The sequence below is a fragment of the Daphnia pulicaria genome, chromosome 1 (genome assembly GCF_021234035.1).
Source record: "Daphnia pulicaria isolate SC F1-1A chromosome 1, SC_F0-13Bv2, whole genome shotgun sequence".
Lineage (NCBI taxonomy): Eukaryota > Metazoa > Arthropoda > Branchiopoda > Diplostraca > Daphniidae > Daphnia > Daphnia pulicaria.
Genome location: NC_060913.1, coordinates 15,480,296 through 15,502,386, shown reverse-complemented (window position 1 = coordinate 15,502,386; position 22,091 = coordinate 15,480,296). Strand labels below are relative to the sequence as shown.

At 38.8% G+C, this 22,091-nt stretch overlaps 4 protein-coding genes and 2 long non-coding RNA genes across 8 annotated transcripts; 2 read left to right on the top strand and 4 right to left on the bottom strand.

Annotated features, from left to right (window-relative positions):
- Nucleotides 1-3,836: 3,836 nt before the first annotated feature.
- Nucleotides 3,837-4,882, bottom strand: LOC124320972. Its single transcript, XR_006914093.1, has 3 exons — nt 4,857-4,882; nt 4,510-4,626; nt 3,837-4,383 (listed from the first exon to the last, which is right to left on the bottom strand). It is a non-coding gene; the product is annotated as an uncharacterized LOC124320972 (long non-coding RNA).
- Nucleotides 4,883-5,293: 411 nt separating this feature from the next.
- Nucleotides 5,294-7,166, top strand: LOC124320971. Of its 3 annotated transcripts, none has more exons than XM_046783886.1 (5): nt 5,294-5,423; nt 5,485-5,765; nt 5,820-6,314; nt 6,379-6,868; nt 6,928-7,166. In XM_046783886.1, the coding sequence occupies exons 2-5, from the start codon at nt 5,496-5,498 to the stop codon at nt 7,086-7,088; spliced, it is 1,416 nt and encodes a 471-aa protein (XP_046639842.1). In that variant the 5' UTR covers nt 5,294-5,423; nt 5,485-5,495; the 3' UTR covers nt 7,089-7,166. The 3 variants fall into 3 exon arrangements, with proteins under 3 accessions (XP_046639842.1, XP_046639841.1, XP_046639840.1); XM_046783885.1 differs by having other exon boundaries at nt 5,294-5,429; nt 5,488-5,765; XM_046783884.1 differs by having other exon boundaries at nt 5,295-5,423; nt 5,489-5,765.
- Nucleotides 7,167-7,742: 576 nt separating this feature from the next.
- LOC124320973 lies at nt 7,743-8,359 on the bottom strand. Its single transcript, XR_006914094.1, has 2 exons — nt 8,170-8,359; nt 7,743-8,081 (listed from the first exon to the last, which is right to left on the bottom strand). It is a non-coding gene; the product is annotated as an uncharacterized LOC124320973 (long non-coding RNA).
- A 1,047-nt stretch (nt 8,360-9,406) lies between these two features.
- On the bottom strand, nt 9,407-12,101 carry LOC124320970. The gene is made up of 7 exons (XM_046783883.1): nt 11,904-12,101; nt 11,557-11,673; nt 11,295-11,448; nt 10,877-11,157; nt 10,299-10,799; nt 9,733-10,234; nt 9,407-9,639 (listed from the first exon to the last, which is right to left on the bottom strand). Exons 2-7 carry the CDS (start codon nt 11,590-11,592, stop codon nt 9,479-9,481), a joined length of 1,635 nt encoding a protein of 544 aa, XP_046639839.1. The 5' UTR covers nt 11,593-11,673; nt 11,904-12,101; the 3' UTR covers nt 9,407-9,478.
- A 1,740-nt stretch (nt 12,102-13,841) lies between these two features.
- LOC124330037 lies at nt 13,842-14,785 on the top strand. The gene is made up of 3 exons (XM_046788683.1): nt 13,842-13,880; nt 14,087-14,142; nt 14,214-14,785. The coding sequence occupies exons 1-3, from the start codon at nt 13,863-13,865 to the stop codon at nt 14,536-14,538; spliced, it is 399 nt and encodes a 132-aa protein (XP_046644639.1). The 5' UTR covers nt 13,842-13,862; the 3' UTR covers nt 14,539-14,785.
- Nucleotides 14,786-19,477: 4,692 nt separating this feature from the next.
- Nucleotides 19,478-21,712, bottom strand: LOC124340643 (neural Wiskott-Aldrich syndrome protein-like). The gene is made up of 7 exons (XM_046793282.1): nt 21,489-21,712; nt 21,350-21,413; nt 21,143-21,271; nt 20,847-21,074; nt 20,678-20,774; nt 20,330-20,616; nt 19,478-20,263 (listed from the first exon to the last, which is right to left on the bottom strand). Exons 1-7 carry the CDS (start codon nt 21,710-21,712, stop codon nt 19,478-19,480), a joined length of 1,815 nt encoding a protein of 604 aa, XP_046649238.1.
- Nucleotides 21,713-22,091: the final 379 nt, after the last annotated feature.

Below are 22,091 nucleotides of genomic sequence, written 5' to 3'. Positions count from 1 at the left end.
AGAGCAAGAAAAGCGAATTGAAATATCTCGACAGCCCACCGAAACAATCGCTCTGGAGAGTGACAGTGAAAAGTCAGATAAGGAAAATGATGAAGATTAATTTCAATTAGGCCTAAATTGAATTCAGCAAAGAAACGGAAGTTATAATTAAGATCAATTGACCTACAAGTTTTATCACAAACTTTGCTTAAAGAATCAGTTGAGGTTGCTGATAGGTGCGGGCTTTCAGTCAGTACAGTCAACTCTTATTGCTGACGGCCCAAATCCTCACTTCGGCAGGAGGAAATCCATCTGATTTCTCTCCGTCTAAGTCATCAGTTTGTCGAAACCGATTACAGTTCGCAAATAGCTGAAAACATTAAGACCGAGGGGTTGCGAAATAATCCCAAATATCTTGTAGTTCATTGGGACATACAATATACAATATATTTAATAGTACATCGAACAAGTTGATGTTCGTTAAAATTGCCGTGGGACCCTTAAATTCTTATGAATTTTCAAAATTTTTTGGTCAAATGTAGATAATAGAATGAGGTACCTTTGGTTAAAATTTGGAAAGGTTACCGTGAATCGTTTGGCTGATATTAATGAAAAAACCACAAAATTTCAATTTTGCTATTTCACGATGGATTTCGTGTTTGTGGGACCCCTTTACTGTTATCTCTTTACTGTTCGAATCCCGAAATTTTTTTTTAAACGGTTCCCAAAAAAATCAGTAAAAACACTGAAAAACGAATTATTTTTTCACGTTTTTCACGCGGTGGGACCCCTAAATATTTTTCTTTTTGAAAATAAAAAATCGGGAGGGGTTTTGAATTATTTGAAACCCCGATCTGCAAACCCCGTCACAAAAAAAAATAAAGTGCGGGAATGAAACGCCCTAGTATACACATTTTATCCAAAATAAAACCATTAATTTAAACTTTGCATGTATATGCCACTTGCAAGAAATGTCTGGAGAAAAAGGAGATCTCGGGGACCAACGGGCGACCACATCAGACTTTCTGTAAAAATAAGAATTTGCATGCGTAACGTTTACTCGAACTGCTCCGAGTGAACTGAACTATGATTTATTTGTTACAGCACGCAGAATTTTGGATGGTAGGTCCTGGAATTTTATTACTTAAGATGCAATTATTAAATAACAAGACCTTTTAGAATCGGAACGATGCGAATACTGATTTGCAGACGCAAGATGAGTTAGCCGTATTGAAAACGGAAATCTCTCGACTCAAACAAGAAGCTCAAACTAAAGAGGAATTTTACAAAAGCAAAATTACTGATTTTGAGAACCAGTTAAATCAGGCCCGTGCTCTGATCGGTATTGGATTCATATCATGTTACTTACTCTAACTAAAATATAAATGATCAATTCTTCACCTAAGACATTAATCTAATCAATTCCTAGCCTAGGGAAGCAGAGTGATCTTTATCATTTGAATGATCATCCTAGGAAACCTCCAGGAATGACAAACATTTTTCAAATAAACTTTAAAGAAAGCCAGATTTTTAAGCATATATACACTGCTAATTAAGTTTAGAATTGTTCTTGTCACAGGACCAAACAGATTTTATGAAAATAAATTCCATGTATAAAGATTTTTTTTTTTAAGTGCTTGACAAATTCGGTTTCCCCACTAATATTTCGTTGTGAAATTCTTCATTTGAGAAACTGGAAGACCTTGAATTGATCACAGCAACCGGTTTGGCAAATTATTAGAGTCTTATGATAGTAATAAATTCCCTTGGGTTTTATGACGATATTTGCGGCCTTCCAATTCAATTGATTAAAAATGAAATGATTGGTTGCAAAGGACTAACTAGCAAACCAAAGATTCTTATAACCGAAATCTGTCAGGGATACACGAACGAGCCCGCTTACAATAATGCTAAAGGCAAATTTATTCTTATTAACAACATTTTTTCATTTTTCAAAGTGAAATGAGTTCTTTCTCAATTGAATTACTGTTAATGTTGCATTCTGGCACTTTGAAAAAACTTCGGCGATCTCTTTTTTTTTCATAAGTTGAACATATCAAACAAAAAGCTGTTACCATTTTAAACACTTAAGAAATAAAACAGGTTTCACTTTTGCTGCTGACAGCCTGACAGGTTACAGTACATGGCCTTACGTGGGGTATTGTCCGGATCAAGCAAAGTCTGCAGCAAGTTTCGGCTATCCCCCGCCATGGCGCGCACTAGTCGACTAGCCGCACGACTTTTCCCTCTACTTACACGAACCAAATGGAAAAACCTCTATACGATGAGGCGAAAAGTTCAGTTGGAAGCGATAACTACAGAAAGCAAAATGTACACGTCCGAGCTTGTAGAACATGCCAATCGACTAAAATTAGTTGTCTGCTACAGATGCTCACCAATTAAAGCACCCTCTGCATTCAAATTTTCTTACTAATACTATATAATATATTTTTTTATGGTATGAAGCAATTTAAAAAATATCAAAATCAATAAAAAAAATTATAAATTTATGGTGCGCCGTCGCTAGCAGCGAAATCGCATACTTTTTTTCGCTACCCTCTCCTGTCGTCTGCTAACCGTTGCCAGGTAAAACTCTTACACCGTTAATTTTGTTATTTTATTCTTTATTTGCTTTCAAATAACATTTTTATCACTTGTATTTTATTTATTTATTATTGCGTAATTTTATTTGTATTTTATTTCGGGTTTTCTTATGGCAATCTTTACCACAAAAAAATCCGCCCTTTTTCTTTTTTCCCGACGTCACTACCAGTTGAGTTGGGCGTGTCGAATTTGAAGTTTCCAAAAGGACTTTCAGACTTGAAGTGTGACACATTTCCAGTCAATTTCTGCACTTGGCTGAAAGATTCGTGAAGTGAAATTCCGAGTGTTTGAATGATTCTGTTCAATTTGTCCTTCTGACTCGTATCGATTCTGTTGTAAACAAAAAACATCCTTGAACCAAGTCGTCCACCATTGTCTTCAGCCAATTTTGATCCTTGGTAGGCCATCAACACGATCGGGTGTATTTTTAGAACACGAGAACTTGGGTCTTCGTTCGAAAGCATATAGAGAAACAGCAAGGTAGTGGATGTTTTTGAACATCATAGGTGATAACTCGACGCAAGTCACGACACTTTTTTATTTCAGCATCTTCTTCTCGCAATTTTTCCTCGTTCAAGCGATGCTCCATTTTCGATTCTTCGTGCTTTGCCTGTTGACAATAGTTCTTCTGCAAAAGAAAATCATGTTTCTTGACTTCTACCAAGTTTCCAGCAGCTTTGAAGATGCTGGACTCTATTTCAGTCGGTGTCACGCAGTCCAGGGCGCTGGATTCGACGTCCACCATAAAAGGAATTTGGTACAAACTCGATCGTTCTTTACATGATTGGGACTTAGCTTTAACCTTTCCTATTGTAATGTTGACAATTTTCCTTAATATTACGACAGTTTTACCTTTGAGCTGACCGTCTATGTGAAACTGTTGAAATCCGCCAATCATTTTCTTTTCGCAGCGAGTTTCTCCGACCGAAATATTTCAAACGCAAATTAATGGAGGCTCCACAGTAGATGATTCGACACTGGCCATTTTTGAGCTTTCTTCTTCAATAAAAGGAACTAAACTCTCCTCTTCCAAGAAAGAATCTTCGAGTAATAAGAAATCAGCAAACTGGTGAAGAAACGGCCATAGTGGTTTGAAATCTCCAACCACGTGAATTACCGAAACCTGTTGAACTTTGTCAGGACCTGGTACATCCATCAGAACGCAGCCCCGTCCAATTTCAGCTATAGAGAACTTTGATGAGACAGACCCATTTGAAATATCATAAGAATAGATGCTCTCGGTGTGGAAGAGGTTTTTAATGATCTCAGTAGTTTGATTCTGCTTCTGTTAACGACAGGAAATAACAGCGATGCGCATCAACGTCTTGTCTTCTAAACGGATACCGTCAATTCCAGGCAATGTTATGTGTCTCAAACGGCTTAAATAATGCTTCTTAGAATTGGGTTGGAACAATGGAATGGCAATCGGTCAAGAAGAAGGCGAAATATCTCGGCAACTACGACTGCATCATACTCGTCAATGAGTTGCAACAATGTCTCATACATGCCCTCTCTGTAACCTTCTTCTTTTTCGGAGAAAATGCTGCCATCGTCAGTTTCAGCTAGGAAGGATACGATATCGAAACCATCTTCTTCTGGTGAGCTCTTCATCTCGTTTTTTTTGGCATCCAATGGCAAACAAAGGCAATAGAACAAGGATTTAATTAGATGAAACATCATTTCTTCATTTTGATCTTGATTGAATTGCTTGTCTGTAAGAAATGCAGCATTAGGTTTCTTTCTCTTGCAAATAGACTGAAGACCTTATGCTTGATCTTTTTTCTCTTCAATTTCTCTTGCCTGGAAAAACAGAAAGTTGTAAGTTTTGTAAGCTGACAAGGGACAAGGGACAATGATTGCAAATACAAGTCTGAAGATAACAGATGTAATTATTTAAGTAAGCAACGACAAATTTTTGATATTTACCTGACCCTCATCTTCAGGGGCAGCAATTGGATTCATGTTTTGACCACAGAAAGAAATGAGGTTTGGAATAAGGCTGCCTCGTTCAAAACTGATAACCCAGCCTGTCTCTTGCAAAGTCTAGCAGAATCAAGGCAAACAAATTTGTATTTAATCGCACAAGAAAATCTATATTGTGAAATGAAGACCAATATTCGTCAGCGTATTATGCTCACTGGCTCACATGCTAGCTCACATGCAATGCTTCACATGGCGGCTTTTAGATTTAACACTACAACTTCAGATGTAAAATGATTACGTGAGAAACGTTGTTACTAAAAACAAAATCAGGTTAATGTTATTTTACTCACCAAGTGTCTCAAGTAAGGGGGGGGGGGGGGAAACAGAAAATCCAAACCACGAGATAGTCGTTTGAATTGTGATGTAAATGTAAAGCTGGATCTGAAAGTGGACAGAGCTGTCAGAGCAGCAGAACAAAAAGAACAGCGCAAAACCCGAACTCAATGGCGCCAACGACACGGAATTCCAGCGTTTCACGATTCACTATAAATCGTCACAAAATAAGCGAGAAAGGGTGGCTGTGTCTATATTAAACCGATTTTTTAAGGCACCGTTAAATAAAATAAACCAATTTTTTTGCTATTTTCAATACATGATAAAGAAGTCATAAAAAAAATTACACAGGAGAAATTAAAAATAAAGCACATATAGTCGATTTTTAAAATTAAGGTTAAAGTTTAAAGACCCTAGTCAGTAGGGAAAAAGGAAAATTCACCAAAAAGCCTCCTCTAAACCGTTTGCAGCGCCGCAGCGGTAGTAACGAGTATTATCCTGACAGTTTCTCTCAGGTCTCAGCCGGCTATAGGGAGGATCGTGCTCTTTCCCCTCTTAATCTGTGGTAGTGGTACATTCTAACGGTAAAAGTGATTTTAGTTTTTGATTAGTGGTAAATTATCCACAAATCCTATTATTTCAAAGCAGAAAAAAAAATGACCTGCGAAGTGGAAAGTCTGGCTGAACGACAAGCGTTTTGGAAGACGCTATTCGAAGAGGAGAAATTGACATCCCAACTTGCCTCGCTCGCGACTAAACATGTGGATCATGGCGTCACTTACTATGACATGACGCAGTACGGCCAAATACACGTCAAAGTTGAATCCGGCTCAGCATTGGGTGACAATTTTCAAAGTGACACGTTCATTGTAACGGTGCAAATGCTACGCGATACCGGGGAAAAAACATTGAGTACCTTCATCAAGGTAATTATTTAGTAACTGGTTTTGACGCTAATTAAAAAAATTATATTATTAAAGGTTTTGCCGTCGAATATCTTTATTCGCAAATCAGTTTGCAAATATCGTGTTCATCAACGAGAAATCAACATTTACCAAAATTTCTTTAAACTCTTGAGGGAAATACACCGTCCAGACAAAAAAATTCCGCTGGATGTTCCGGATGTGTACTACAGCCATATTGAGGATATAATCCCGGGAGAGACGGATGGATCGGGAACTTGTATTCTCCTTGAAAATCTCAAAGCCGAAGGCTATCGTATGGCTGATAAAGTGGAAGGAGCTGATTATCAACACTGTAAAATGGCACTTACTTCACTGGCCCATTACCACGCCTTGACGTTGAGTGCGGTGAGAAAATGGAAGGATCTGACAACTGGCGAATTATCACAAGTTCCATCTTCTGCAAAGTTTCTCGTAGAAGAAAAAACAATGCACGACGGGGATATCGTCCAAATCATTTCAGGGTTTTCCGTGTCGATCGTCAATTTCCTAAAAAAAATCGAAAGACCTGATGTGAGAAAATACATAACTTGTTTTGAATCTAATATTTTAAAAACTAACTTGTTTTAATTATTAGCTTGTTGAATGGGTGACTTCCTTTACGTCCCGTATATCAGAGGTCATCCTGGTGGATACATTGGAAAGCAGCGGTCCATTGGGTTGCATTCTTCACGGCGACTACTGGATCAACAACATTTTGTTCAAATACGACGTCAAAGAAACAAATATTCCAGTTTCATTGAAGATGCTTGATTTTCAAACGTCGAGGATCGGCCATCCACTCAGCGACGTCCTCTATTTCTTTTACTCGAGCACCAAACCGGAAACAAGAGAGAAACACATGCTCGTTTTGCTTCGCCACTATTTCGACACATTGACGGTCGATTTGGAACTCTTGAGCGTTTCACTCGACGACTACACCTGGCAAGACTTTTGGTCTGATTACAAGAAGAGATCCTTGATGTTGATGTTTATGGGTATCATGGTCTTGTCTTTTGTTTTGAACAAGAAAACTCTGACCAAATTGGATGAAATGGATGCCGAGGAGCGGCTAAAAGAACCAAAAGGTGAAACAATTTTGTTATATATTTACCTTTAAATTCCATTGTTGAATTTTGAAATTTAGTGTCGGACGAGGAAAAAGTCAAAGGTGAAAGCGGAATGAGCCTCGATGTGGAGGAATCCATGAGGAACATGATGTCGTCACAAAAGTTGAGCGACAATCCCGTTCTAACTGACCGTATCCTCAGACTCATAGACGAAGTCAAAACATTGAACGGTTCTTAAAATTACATAATCATTTAGTCGCAGTAACCAAACCCCTTTTTACCCCCATTTAAGTTGAATAAATCCATTGTAAATGAATTGATTTATTCTCTAAATTATAGTGATGAATACATGACTGGGGGAAAAAGGGGGAATTTCTATATAACCTTCGTTGTTGACAAGAGGATTTAGATCATGGTATAATAGGTTGAAAGGTACCTCCACTGGGCCCTTCCGATGGGGGCGCTTTTTCAGGACGACTGGTGGCGCTAGTTGAAGGTGAAGGGAGTCTTAACATGGGAAAGATAGGAAATAGCATCTTATTTTTCATTCTGTTAAGTATAAAATTACAGTTCTAGAAAAATTGTTTTTTTTTATTGTTTAAAATATTTGTAGCATCACATTTCATTTTTTCATGTGATGATTCGTTAAATACAATATTTAAAAAAAAATTAATATTGCGCTCTTTCGCTTTTCTAGCAACAGCTAGTTTGGTAGAGGTCGTGGCGGGTATATAATGGATAAAGGGAAAAAAAAATTTGTGAATTAGTCGAAACCATGGTAACTAAGCAGAAGAACCATGTTAGCCAGCCGTCATTTACTCAGTTTATGTTTGTTTTTATTGTGTGAAAACTACATCGGTAATTAAATAATCAAACAACTAGGTTTTAACACATTTTGAACACGTTTTATTGCTTGAATTGTTTCTTCAACTGTACATTAGTCAGTAAGAAACTAAGAACGGCAGTATGGTAAAATGAAACAAAGAAAAAGAGACTAAGAGATCACTTTAGATTGTTTACGCAGTGATTTTGACTTTGATTGTTGACTGAATTCTTTAACCCACTTTTTAGTTGCCAAATAATTTCTGATGATTAAATACTCCAAAACTAATTTTCCGACAAGTTCCTTCCGGTGTGTGTTGCAGCAAATGGTGGGATTGAATTTATTTCCGTAGTGCCACATGGACGAACGATTAGGTGGATCCAACATCATTCCATGTCCGTTGGTCGTCTTCAACAACAGGGAAGCAATCAAAGTGATAATTGACAGAAATGTAATCGGAGACATTCTCCTCTTTTGTTGTTCAAGTAGAAATCACCTGATTGTTTGAAATGTTTCCATTTCACGTAGTGGAGCTTCATTTTATGTTGAAAAGTATGTTGCTAGAACTGTACCAGGTTGCTCTTATCACCAGCATGGTGTTGAAATTGAGTCAAATATCACTAAATGGAATGGAAATGTCATGTTTATTAGACGTTGATTAATAACTTGAGTGGACTGACAATCACTTATACCTTTTGGTTGTCCACGATTAGGTGGATCCAACATCATTCCATGTCCATTGGACGTCTTCAACAACAGGGAAGCAATCAAAGTGATAATTGACAGAAATGTAATCGGAGACATTCTCCTCTTTTGTTGTTCAAGTAGAAATCGCCTGATTATTCGAAATGTTTCCTTTGAAGTAGTGGGGCTTCATTTTATATTGAAGAGTATGTTGCTGATGTTACCAGGTTGCTCTTATCACCAGCATGGTGTTGAAATTGAGTCAAATATCACTAAATGGAATGGAAATGTCATGTTTATTAGACGTTGATTAATAACTTGAGTGAACTGACAATCACTTATACCTTTTGGTTGTTTCACGTGGTTTCACAATCAGAGTAAAGTCAAATTCACGAATGTCACCATAATAAATTTCATTCGTCTGTCGCCACTCAAAACGTCTATAGTCTTCATGTCAACACTAAAATCGACGATCAAGTACTTTCATATGTCCAGAATCATAGATAAAGACCACTTTACTGTCTACTTACTGGTCTTTATCTAATCTATCTTTATGTCCAGAAAAATGGGCATTATAATTTGCCGACAAGAGTTTACAAGATAAGCGAAAAAATCAAAGTAACTTGTCACTTTATGAAAACTTTTCACTCGGGTGACAATAATTCTTGGAGATAAACACGGAGATAATTCTTTTGTCCAACTGTATATGCGTTAGAGCTTTTGTCGTTACGAAACAGCCGATGAAAGTAGGTCTCCAAAGGGGAACGGTAAGAAAACGTTTTCAGAACAACAAAGAAAAATTTTCTTTTTCACAGCATTTGCACCCCTTATTATTATCGGCTTGTACAAATAAAAGAAACACTTTTTGTTTTGTAATTATCTATTCAAATTTGGAAATCGATCTCCTATTCGAGATTCGATCTCATATTTCAACTAGAATTGAAAATAATTTAAAAGAGTTTTGTCATCGCTAATGATAAAAGTTTCACACATCGACAAACAATGAAACAATTGAATCCCGCCATAATAAAATATTAAAACAACATTCGAAATGTTGATTGAAATTGTATTTCGCAAAATTATTGGATGAATGTATCCAACTAGGAATTGAATCGCTGAACTTAGCAGCAATTTAGAGCTTTGACCTCATCCATGAGTTTAATTAGACTTTCAGATAAAATCGCACTATCACTCAGTTCGTAGGACACCATCATGTTCTTCATTGTTTCTTCCATTCCAAGACTGATTCCCATTTCTCCCTTGATTGGTTCCATGTTCGTCTCTGAATATGAAGAATAAAAGAATATTTTTAATTATGTGAATATCTTATAGGTATTCAATACAACAAACAGGAGAAATACAGTAAGTCATTCACCTGGTTTTGGCCCCTTGAGCTTCTCTTCTGCGTCTAGATCTTGCAAATTACTAACGGATTTTTTGTTCAGGACACCCGAAAGAACCATGACGCCCATAAACATCCACATCAAGGATCTCTTCTTGTAATCAGACAAAAAGTCTTGCCAGGTGTAGTCGTCGAGTGAAACGCTCAAGAGTCGTAAATCGGCCGTCAATGTGTTGAAATAGTAGCGAAGCAAAACGAGCATGTCTTCCTCTCTTGTTTCCGGTTTGGTGCTCGAGTAAAAGAAATAGAGGACGTCGCTGAGTGGATGGCCGATCCTCGACGTTTGAAAATCAAGCATCTTCAATGAAACTGGAATATTTGTTCCTTTGACTCGTATTGAGTCGTATTTGAACAAAATGTTGTTAATACAGTAATCTCCGTGCAAGATGCAAGCCAATGGACCAGAACTTTCCAAAGTGTCGACGAGGATGATCTCCGGTAGACGTTGTAGCAATTCTGCTAGCCATTCACCTAACTTTTATCAATTTTTTAAGAATTTAATTAAAGATTGAATGAAAATAATATATTTTAGTGCTTACGTCAGGTCTTTCCTCTTTTTGGACAAAATCGAGGAAACATTTAAAAGAATTTTCAATGTATTTTACCATCCCATACTCGTAAAATGTTTTTTCTTCTACAAGGAACTTTGCAGAGGACGGAACGTGTGATAATTCGCCAGTTGTCGGATCCTTCCATTTTCTCACCGCACTCAACGTCAAGGCGTGGTAATGGGCCAGTGAATTAAGTGCCATTTTACAGTGTTGATAATCACCTCCTTCTACTTTATCAGCCATACGATAGCCTTCGGTTTTGAGATTTTCAAGGAGAATACAAGTTGCCGATCCATCCGTTTCTCCCGGGATTATATCCTCAATATGGCTGTAGTACACATCCGGAACATTCAGAAAATAAAATAACATTGGATGGTCTTCGTGCACTTCCCGCAGGAGTCTAAAGAAATTGTGGTACATGTTGATCTCACGGTGATGAGCGCACATATCGTCCGCCGCTTGACGCAGAAACGAATTCGACGGCTGCACCTTCAAATGTAAAACATAATATTTCAGTATTAATACTTTTTTCTGGCTGATATTGCCGTATTTAAATAAGAAGATACCTTAACAAAAGTACTCAAAGTACTAATGGAAGTATCGTCTTTGACAGTGTTATTAGTCCGGGTCAGTTGAGCCGTTACAATGAACATGTCACTCTGAAAATTGTCACCCAATGTTGAGCCGGATTCAGCTTTGACGTGTATTTGGCCGTACTGCGGCATGTCATCGTACGTGATCCCATCCACATTTTTAGTCGCGAGCGAGGCAAGTTGAGACGCTAATTTCTTCTCTTCGAAAAGTGCCGCCCAAAATAGTTGCTTTTCCTTCAGATTTTCTATTTCACCTTGAACATGCAACGGTATTTTAGATTACAGACAAGTATAAGGCCGGACAAATTTCTAATCGGATAACTTCAAGACGAAACAAATTTTTAGTTTCTTACTCAACTTTAAGTTAATCTTTAAAATGCTGCTTTTATACCTTGCTTCTTATCTTCCACTCGCGGCGGGGGGTCAGGGCGATAGCGATAGCGATGAAGAAATAATCTGACTAGATCAAGATCAGTGCAAGACGGGAACTGTAAGTGAATAAATCGCCTAAGTGCTTTTTCCTCTTCAATTTCTCTTGCCGTTGCCTGGAAAAACAGAAAGTTGTAAGTTTTGTAAGCTGACAAGGGAAATACAAGTATGAAGATAACAGATGTAATTATTTAAGTAAGCCACGACAAATATTTGATATTTACCTGACCCTCATCTTCAGGGGCAGCAATTGGATTCATGTTTTGACCACAGAAAGAAATGAGGTTTGGAATAAGGCTGCCTCGTTCAAAACTGATAACCCAGCCTGTCTCTTGCAAAGTCTAGCAGAATCAAGGCAAACAAATTTGTATTTAATCACACAAGAAAATCTATATTGTGAAATGAAGACCAATATTCGTCAGCATATTATGCTCACTGGCTCACATGCTAGCTCACATGCAATGCTTCACATGGCGGCTTTTAGATTTAACACTACAACTTCAGATGTAAAATGATTACGTGAGAAACGTTGTCACTAAAAACAAAATCAGGTTAATGTTATTTTACTCACCAAGTGTCTCAAGTAAGAGGGAAAAAAAACAGAAAATCAAAACCACGAGATAGTCGTGTGAATTGTGATGTAAATGTATGGAACGCCGTTTGTAGCAGCGAATCAAGTAATCAACACCCCTTTTTCCTTTTCACAGTACACACTCCTCTTCGTTGTTGTCTGTCACTCTGTCTGTCTCTTTCTCTAGTCTCGTACTCACCGTTGCAAGGTAATCTTTTCACAGCGTTTATTTTTTTAATTTAAGTTATTAAATCTACTTCAAAAATGATTAGATATTTATTTTATTTATTATTATATTTAATTTATATATTTTTGCGTATTTATACGTGTCTATGTTTGATTTTTTCATTTAAAAAAAAAAACAGCCCACCCAGCCAGCTGACTGCTTGCTCACTGTGCTCAGATGCCTCAGAGCAACTTGTCTCCGTTACCTATAAGACTATTATATAGCCTATAGCGGTGTGACATGTTTCAAGAATGGCGGCAACAATCAAACGGACGCCAGCACCCAGCAGAGTACGGGAGCCGAAGCTCTACATATAAATGAAATCTTTTATATCTAACTATTGAAAAAGACTGTTGCCACGCGTTTCCCCTTATCGTTTCCCTTTGTCGTTTCTCGTAATGGGAAACGTCAGGCGCTTCGGCCGTCTCGAGTGCATATACATGCCAAGGTCCTTCCAGCAAATCGTTCAAAGCCCGGGCGACGGATGCGCTGGCGGATTGAAGACGATTCCATTCTTGATTGCTCCATCGACTCTAATCGCATTCTCCGCGACGCCGACACGACGCCGGCTGCTTCGACGAGATGAGTCGCATGATTTGCCATCGCAGGCAGCACCAGCACACAATAATAGAAAACGGAATCGAATAAATAAGATGTTTCCGGTCCGATACTTCCGTCCGTTTGTAACACAATTCATCAGGTTTTTTTTTTGTCAATTGCATTATTTCCGATTGATGCGCTGTCTGTTGCCCCGTTGGAAATCTGGCGAGAGAAGTAGTACACGGAATACAACTAGGCAATCCGCTGGATACGATCCCTTTTGAATTATTCCTATAACTATCTTAATTACATGTAAATGCTTCTTCATATCCTCACACGCTGTCTAACTTGTTCATTCACTCGTATGGCTTGTTTTTTATCTTTGTGTTCGCTTCGCTGCTTGCAGGATCGGATTATAAAAGTACGGCGTCTATCGTATACGGTATGGGGTATATATTTTGGACAATCCCAGCAGCAGCGGCGGCAGCAGCCGCAGCATAAATCTAGGGTCTTTTATATTTTTCATTAGCGATTCGGTGGATTACAAGTGGACTGGAAGACGACCCAATTGAGTTGAAAGCCTTGACAGTTCCAGCAGTGTCTATATTATAAATATATCCCCGTGGCACTTTGGCAAAATCCCGCTCCCAATTCCTATGCATAAAAAAAGGTCTATAAATACGTATATATGAAAAGCACAATGATTTGCATGCCATGCAATCTCTCCTTTACTGATATATTCAATTTGCTGTTTTTTTTTAATTTATGCCATATTTGATATTCACAGTTCGGATACGTACTATTTTAAAGTTTATCGTCAATGCATTAAAGCGGATTTATTTCGTTCTTATTGCCGAGCAGAGACCGCCCGGAGACCGCCAGCCTATGGTGCCAGCAGTTAATACCATCCTATAAATAGGTAGATCGATATAGGCTATGCAGATGGATGTTGACCTATAGCCTATTTGAATTTCCGTGGTGCCAATTTTATTGGGAAAATGAGTTGAATGTCCTTTGTTGCCTATCTACCTAAAGGTTAAATTTTTAGAAATGGTTGTCTATAGTGTACAGCTTTCCCCAGAAAAAACTAGGTCGTTACCTGTCGAAGAATTATGGTGATCCCTATCTAAAGAATACAGGGTCAATTTTATTTTTATTTTAAACCAGTAAACAACTTCAATTCCTACTCCAGCATGAATACTTTCAAAACTGTAAGTATTTAGTCGGCTAATATTTTTCCAACTTTTCAGATGACAAGTTGACCATGAAAATTCCGTGTTTGTAGCTTTAATTAATTTTTCAATCGTAGAAAATAATTCGATGAATAGAAATTTTAGATTAAATTAGATTGTCTAGAAATGTATTTGTGTCTATCGGAGCGATATATTTTCTATAAGCTATATTCTTTTTTATTTAGGTTCTAGTAATTTGCGCAATGTTGGGCGTTAGCGCTTCCTGCTCCAGCTCGTACCAGTAAGTTAATCACATCAAATTCAAATAATATTTTAAAACATTTTAAATAGGCTATTCTCTTAAAATTTCAGGCCGGCTGGAAGTCAAGGATCGCAAACGGCTGAAGCAGCGGGTGACTTTCACGGAGGAGTTACAGGTGGTAGTGGTCAGTCGTCGTCGTACGTTAGTCAGCCGGTTGTTCCGAATAGCCCAGCGGCCTTCGCAGCTGAACAACAGAGACCAGTAGAATCGGCAGGTCCACTATTCGGCGCTGAAAAAGTCAGGCCAGTGATTGCTGCTGCTGCCGCCGCTGCTGCCACAGCGCAAACTACGCAATACATTTGCTCTTGCATCACCATCAATCCTGTGGCGACAGTTAAGCCTCATCATGTCCCGACTGGGGATTCTTTTGCCTAGGCTGCTGCCCAGCAACAGACATTCGCTTCCCAACAGGAACAACAGCAGCAGCAGCAGCAGCAGCAACAGTCAAGTGTTGGTCCAGCTTCTTCGCAGTCCGTTCCTGTACAGCAGCAACAATCTGCTGGTGATAACAGAGGACATTATTAAACAAAAATGTGTTTTGAATATTTCTAAAGTATGTAGCATGTAGCTGTTCGTGATAACTGGTTTTATCTTGGCTGTATTCCTATTCTTTTCGCAATACAATTTTTAAAAATTATTAACATCCGATGCGGTGATATGATCAATTGTTATTATCTGAAGAATGACACAACATAAGCAATATCGACAAAAATCATTTATGAATCGACGTTGAACTAATGAAATCATAAAGTTTTCGGTTCGACCAATAGATGACTTTCTGGTGAGTACTGGACAAACTAGAACGCGCTGGAATTTGAATTTTCATGCCGTAGTGATGCAGCTTGGGGTTCCCGAAACAATAAATTACCCCAAAACTTTTATTTCTGAAAGAATAACTGCTAATACATCATTTCGTTTCATACACTAGCCTATATTTAATTTTAAAACGCAACGCTTCCAACAAGAAAAAAACATAATTTGAAAACAAAAGTAGGGCAACTAATTCTATTACTATAAACGGTTGCATTTTCATCATATCAATTCTTCTTGCTGGTCTATAATAAGCCGTACAATTAATTAGTTATCTTCGTAGTCCCCATCACCAGGTTGATCATCGTCGTAGTCCCCATCACCCGGTTGATTATTGTCGTCGTCAGTAATATCATCTAATTGATTATTTTCGTCGTCAATATCACCCGGTTGATTATCGCCGTCGTTTACATCACTCGGTTGACTATCTTCACCTTCAATTTCCTCTAGTTGATTATCTTCAGTTTCAATATCTTCCGCTGGTTGATTATCGCCGTCGTTAATACCGTCTAGTTCAAGTTGGCTACCTTCATCGTCGATATTATCCTCTCTATTGTAATCTTCTTCTTGATGGCTACCGTAATCCTCGTCTTCCGAATCTTCCGAATGGTCCGGATACGAATTTGAGTATCCCTTGTTCATTTTATTATGATTTGGACTGTTCAGTTTTCCGATTAAAATTGAGGGGATATTCAACTTTCCAGAAGGTTCATGCTGAACGTTTCTTTGTGGTGTAATTTGAGATTTTCTGGGTGAAAATTGCCGTTGGTTAATTGGAGAATTTAGTGGATAATTCGTCTGCTGGGGATTAACTTGAGAAATCGTGTTTACAACACTTTTAGCAAAGTTGTTGGTTTGGATGATCGATGTCTCGTCAAACTCCCACGGAAGGAAACCGCACCTTCCGCCGACTAAGAGCGGAGAACGATGAACATTGACAGGTTTCCGCTTCAGGAAACACCAGCCGTCGTGCCAGCTGAAAGCGTTACACCCAACTGTGTCGATGCAAGCTCTGCCGCACTGCTCCGCCATAATGGGTTGGCTGGCGATGTCGAAGCCCGGATAGTCGCAGTTCGGAAGCCACTTGATTCCGCCAGAGCCGGGATTGTAATCGTCCCACTTGGCGTACGTAACCGGAACCCACATCACCGCCGTTACCACACAGAGCGGAAACAAATAATACATCATCTTCCGCATTATTAGTCGGATGAAAATCAAATTTCAAATAATTTACCTAAAATTGCAAAATGCTTTATAATTCAACAACTCACGTAGTAGAAAAGAAAATTTGGTAAAACATCAAAATTTCACGACGGTTGACTTACGGTGAGCACTTGTCCTGTCTCTTGTCTGACGAGTTATGTATTAGATTTGACCTTATTCCAAGATTTTCCGACGACTACTAAGCGTATACTATTACGTATACTATTGAGATCTTAATTTCTATACATCCCTTGTGACCAATAATAACGGAAAATCATATGACAAGCCAAATAAAAAGACTGTCGAAGGGAAAACATGCGTTGTTTTTATTAGCTACTGAACAGTCTACATAACACCGCAAGAAATACAGGATAACTAAACATTCACTTGTTCCCATTTATCTAAAAATCGTATTCGTTTCGAAAAATGCCGAAAAGGATTACGAATAGTTGCCATTATCCTGATTGTTTTTCAGAGATTTTCTGCGGTGTTGAAACTTCTGTCGAGAGTTTCGAGACCGATCGGGCCCAGCAGCCGGAGCAAAATCTTCTGTAACGTAGGAATCCGGATAATAAGCGCGTGAATTTGAATCGTACACAGTCCGCTGCTGATTCTTAACTTTTCTCTTCGGAGATTTTGTGGTCGGCTTCGATTGCTGTCGGGTGCTAGTTTGCGGATTAGGTTGATAGATTTGCGGTAGAATCGGCAGGCCGACTGAGTCAAGCAGAGATTTTAGGGGAGATACAGCTTGGGATAAAACTTTGAAACCTGAATTGTAAATGTCCAACTGCTGAGACGATACGGAATCCGATGCTATCGATAGTGCAGCAAGCGCAAGAAAGGCCCACGCTATGGTCATTTCGGATGTTGTACTTTTTGCGGATGAAATTACTTGGAGACTTTATTTGTACTACATTAATTAGGATAGGTAACAAAGGTAGCGGCTGATGTTCACTAGCAGAAATTTCGACAAATGAAAATTCTGTAAAAGACGACAACATTTATGTAATATCAGCAGATAGCCCCAGGTGTAACGATGATGCCACGATTGCTTTTCAATTGAACATAAAAATTCAAAGAAACTTTGGCGACAAGCGCACAAGAGGCGCCTGTATAACCTCTTGTGGCTTGCCATTACACTGAATTACACACGGGCAAATGGAAAAGTGAAAGAGAGATTTAGAATCTAAATCCCAATGCGGTTACCAGATAAAATGATAGTACAAAAGTCAAAGGTACTATACCTTTGGGCCCTTTGGGAACATCATTTTCGAACGTTTTCTTTTTAGAAAATTTCAGAACGAGGAGTGGGGGAAAAATCTGTCACCAACCCTACTACGCAACTTCAAAAATAACTTACAAAATGAGATACACCAACCATTCTTTATTATAGTCAAACAGTATTTTGTTTAACTATGCTAAATTAGTTTTACAATTACGTACGGGAGAAATCTGGCAGTCTTGTCGGATATTCTTTTTTTTTTCTTTGTTTGTACGTTCTTCAATCGTGGACAAATTCCAAGTACAAGCCATTCTTCAGCAGCGGACGGAGTATAAAGAGCTTGATCGCTATTCGCTTCGTTATCATTCTGTTAACTGCTGTTGTAAGTGAATTCATTTCTAGCCATTTCAGAAAAAATTATTGCCCATCATTACATTTTACGAGCAATTCGTGTCTGGTAGGATGATGAAAAAGATATGCATTATGTTTTTATTCACTGTGGTGTCGGTAATAGCGGACACGGACGAATTGGAGAATCCCGGTAACTCATATATATTGGACAAATTAGAGTGTTATATATTTGAATATCGCTGTTTGAAGTTAATACATATTTATTTCTTACAGTGCCAGAGACGAATGCCGAAGCGACTCAACTGGCCGACATAGGGGAAAATCCTGGCCCAAAACAGACTGAATGGAAAACCACCAGTGACGGTATTAAATGGCTCCCGGACTGCGACTTCCCTGGCTACGACATTAAATACGAATACATCGGAGGTCGGTGTTCCCACTGTAAGTGTAGCGATCTCTGCACGGATACCAGCGGATGTAACGCCTTCAGCTGGATGGACGGATGGTGTTACCTGAAGAATTTACCTGCAGCAGCACTAAAGAGATCCCCTCCCACTTCCAGTGGAGGCGGTTGCGGTTTTCTCCCCTGGGAATTTGAATAATTGTTATTTTAGTAAAACAAAAAAAATGTTGAGAAGTGATCCAAGTTGACCTTATTGACTCATAAATACACTCTTACCAACAAAAGTTTGTATTCAAGCATTTCGTTGATAAAAAGAGTTTCGAAGAAAAAGCCATTTGCTGTTAAAATCAGTAAAATGCTTATCAAATTGCACTTCCATACGTTTGCATTTCGTAGTTATAGTTTCGTAAAGCGGATGTTTTTCTCAACTTAAATCTTAGCGATTCTCCTCCGCTTAGCAGCTCCTTTGTTTCTTTTTTCGTCCAACAATCGTTGATAAATTCTGCTACATCTGACGGTATAAATTGACAGACAATTTCAATTTTTACGATCACTTTCTCTTCGTATAGGTGAACCGCCATTTGTCCTTCATTTCAGTTTTATTCGTGGTGAGCCTCAGAGTTAGGTAAAAAAAACAAAATTAATAATTTCTTATTTCATTTTGTAAAAATCAATTAAAAAAGTAGGAAGATGCAAAACATTGGTCTGACATGCATTTGCTTTGTGTTGGCGGCGCTTTCGATGAGTTTTCGTGCGGTCGACGGAGTTCCGCTCGGTAATAAACAATGGTCCGAATGGAACACCATAGGCGGTGGCGTCAAATGGCTGGCGAATTGCGACTTTCCCGGTTTCGATATTCGATTCGAACACATTCCCGTTGAATTGTGCGCTAAAACCTGCATAGACTCGAGTGGATGTAACGCCTTTAGTTGGATTGACGGCTGGTGTTACCTGAAGAACATTCCGGCAACATCACTCCGGCGAGTCCCATCACCAAGAGGCAGTTGCGGTTTTCTACCCTGGGAATTTTCCACTTCCGGTTTCATCTCCTAATTCAAAATTGTATAAATTATTTTAAATTCTATCCCTAATCTCCGTGAGTAGTGATTTTTTCGGATTTTTGTGTCATCTGTCCCAATTAAATTTTTAAAATCCTTCTTTTACTTTCTGAGTGATATTAGATATTTCAAATACAAATTTTGTTACATACAAATTACCACCGTATTTATTCTCACATTTCGACAACATAGGACCCAGGTGGAGGTTATGTTTTAATGAATTATTTTATTGTAATTAATCGTCCCAATTGAATTATTTTATTGTAATTAATCGTCCCAATCGTCATCTTCATCTGGGTCCTGGCCGCTTTCATCACTGTCGGAATGGATGACACGACATCTTTCCTCCAAGGCCCTGGCCAAGGCACCGGCCATACCTTCCATGACATCGTCGCTGACGGCAACAACAGAAGCCTTTTTCTCCACGGGTTTCAGTTCCTTTCCTGCTCTTATTTGACCCAACAAATCGTTGCGTGAATCGAAGGCTGGCACTTTAGCGCCACTCTTTATCGATTGATCGGCATCACTCGGCACCGATTTGAGTTTGTGTCCCTCTTTAATGGCGTCCATCAGGGCGCCACGGACATCGGGTTGAGCTGGAGTGGGTGGGAGTGACGGAGACGAAACAACAAATGAAGGAACAGGAGGAGCAGGGGGTCCACCAAATGAAGGAGGCGGTGGAGGTGGTGGTGGAGGAGGAGATGCACCGACAGGAGGTGGTGGGGGTGCAACGTTGTTAATTGGTGCCATTTTCGGTGGTGGGGCCCGTTGAGGAGGTGCTGGAGGAGCAACAGATGGAGGGGAGGCAATCACTCTTGAAGGTGGCGGCGGTGGAGCTGAAACGGGTGGTGCCGGAGGAGCGATCCTTGCCGTCTGAGGTGTAGACGGAGGATTCCTTGCTGGCACCGGAGGTGCTGAAAACAAACTGCCGCCGGATGACTGTAAATTCGAAATCTCACGAATAGCCGCTTCTTTTCCTCCATGTTTGTCGATAAAATCGTAGATGAATTCACGTGTTGCTTTGTCTTTCAAGTGATTCTCCGATATGCCGGCCTTTCATTACAAAAGAAAAAAGTTAAATCATAAACATAGAAATGCTGAGCGAAATAGTTTTCTTACTCTGGCGAAGAACTTCAATAGATTTGGATCGACGTTGTCAAGTGCAAATCCTTGATTAGGGTCCCATCCGACGTGACTGATGTGTTTGAAATCTGATGGCCCTCCAATATCCGCTTTGGTAATTTTCTTGTTCTTGTCTTTCTTCCCTTTTTTTGTCACTGTTATACTGTTTGTGATTGTCGCTGATCGTACTGCTGTAGATTTTGGCACCGATCCGTTCGTGGCGACTGGCGTGGGTTTTCCTGGTTGCGGTTGCTGCACTTGCTGCTGTGATAAACGACGGCGTTCTAAAACACAACAACTGAGTTATTAATCAACCATTATTTTTCAACATCAAAATGTACACACCTCGTTTCTCCGATTTCATCCTCAAATATTCTTTGATAGCCATCAGAAAGTATTCTGCCTCGCCTTCATTAGCAAAATTAAACCCGATGCGACATTCCTGCATTCGAAAAATATTAACCAAATTGATATTGTAATTTACTAATATGATCAAATGAATGTCAGGACTGACATCTCCCTCAAAAGTGTGAAAGTAAGGTCTTGGTGCACAGTAGTCAAAAGAACTGTACAATTCTTGCTCCCAGATGGCAGATTGCCTGTCGAGGCAAAATACTCTAAGGAAATAGGATCTCTTGATATTATCTTCGATGAAGCAGACTACACCACAATGCCGTTTGTTCCATGTGGATCTATTGGGTGGATCAGCAAAACAGACCTGAACCACAGCTGACGCCATACTCTGCAAAAGAAAAATTACAAAACATTAAATGTTGACTTTTAGAAGAATCTAGTACTGGGGGGACTTACTTTGCAGCGCAAGCCAATGAGTTTAAATAATTGATCATTGTCATCAAGTGAAAGAATAGATGATGGTTTGCTTTCAACAGGGCTGATATGATTCGCCATTATTGTGTTTCCAACAGGGTTATTAATTCTCTGCGCAATCAAAAGATTGAAACGTAAAGCGTTAAGTAATCTTTGGCATGCCGATTCAGATATTTTAAATTTTCGTACCTTCCCGCCAAGATATTCTAATTTACTTTCTAAAAGTTTAACTTGGATTCTCAAATGTTCATAGCTGATTAAAAGAATAAAAGAAACACAATAAGTACACACAACTGTTAACATCGCATCACATAATTTAGAAATGCACCTGGCATGCCTTAGAGCTGCAACCCAATTCTGTGCTTGATTTACACTTAAGCAGGAGAACACATGTCTGTCTTGATCATCAGAGAAAATAATCGTGAAAGTGATAACCTCGAGCTCCTCTTCTTGATTAATTGATACTGAACAGTTTTCTAAAACCAACATACCCATAGGTTCCTGCAGAAGTAGAAAAATTATGTTGTTAACGAGTTGATCTTCATAGAGCATAGTATATGTATGCAAATAATAAAGCGAAGCTTATGTCATAATAAACAAATCAAACAAACGCAAAATATTTTAGATACAATAATACCGTTCCATCAATTTCTCCGAAATAGTTAAGTCCGAAATAAAATAGAAGATTGCTTATCAATTTGAACCAAAATTTTCTGAAAATTGCGCGGTGTTTCCCCTGCTGATGAATAATTTTGTATTTCAATATTCCTTCGATCCTGTTGTAATATATTTTCATGAATCAAAAAGAAAATGTCCAAAGTTAAACTGAGTGACAGCAATATTCATTATATCGCGTCTCACGTCGCAGGTTTTCTGAAGGAGACGGTTATCAATTCCTTTCCATTAACTTGCATTTTGGTTGTCCGTAAGA

Excerpts from the sequence above, each read along its gene's own strand:
- LOC124340643 (XM_046793282.1), bottom strand. The coding sequence starts at position 21,712 with ATGCTCTATGAAGATCAACTCGTTAACAACATAATTTTTCTACTTCTG. Across the intron at positions 20,775-20,846 it reads TTCACACTTTTGAGGGAGAT|GAATGTCGCATCGGGTTTAA; the intron begins GTCAGTCCTGAC and ends TTTCGAATGCAG. Across the intron at positions 20,264-20,329 it reads TATTGAAGTTCTTCGCCAGA|GCCGGCATATCGGAGAATCA; the intron begins GTAAGAAAACTA and ends TTGTAATGAAAG.
- LOC124330037 (XM_046788683.1), top strand. Across the intron at positions 14,143-14,213 it reads TCCTGCTCCAGCTCGTACCA|GCCGGCTGGAAGTCAAGGAT; the intron begins GTAAGTTAATCA and ends TTAAAATTTCAG.
- LOC124320970 (XM_046783883.1), bottom strand. The coding sequence starts at position 11,592 with ATGAATCCAATTGCTGCCCCTGAAGATGAGGGTCAG. Across the intron at positions 11,449-11,556 it reads CCCCTGAAGATGAGGGTCAG|GCAACGGCAAGAGAAATTGA; the intron begins GTAAATATCAAA and ends CTGTTTTTCCAG. Across the intron at positions 9,640-9,732 it reads GCTCAAGGGGCCAAAACCAG|AGACGAACATGGAACCAATC; the intron begins GTGAATGACTTA and ends CTTCATATTCAG.
- LOC124320971 (XM_046783886.1), top strand. The coding sequence starts at position 5,496 with ATGACCTGCGAAGTGGAAAGTCTGGCTGAACGACAAGCGTTTTGGAAG. Across the intron at positions 5,766-5,819 it reads CATTGAGTACCTTCATCAAG|GTTTTGCCGTCGAATATCTT; the intron begins GTAATTATTTAG and ends ATATTATTAAAG. Across the intron at positions 6,315-6,378 it reads AAAAAATCGAAAGACCTGAT|CTTGTTGAATGGGTGACTTC; the intron begins GTGAGAAAATAC and ends TTTAATTATTAG.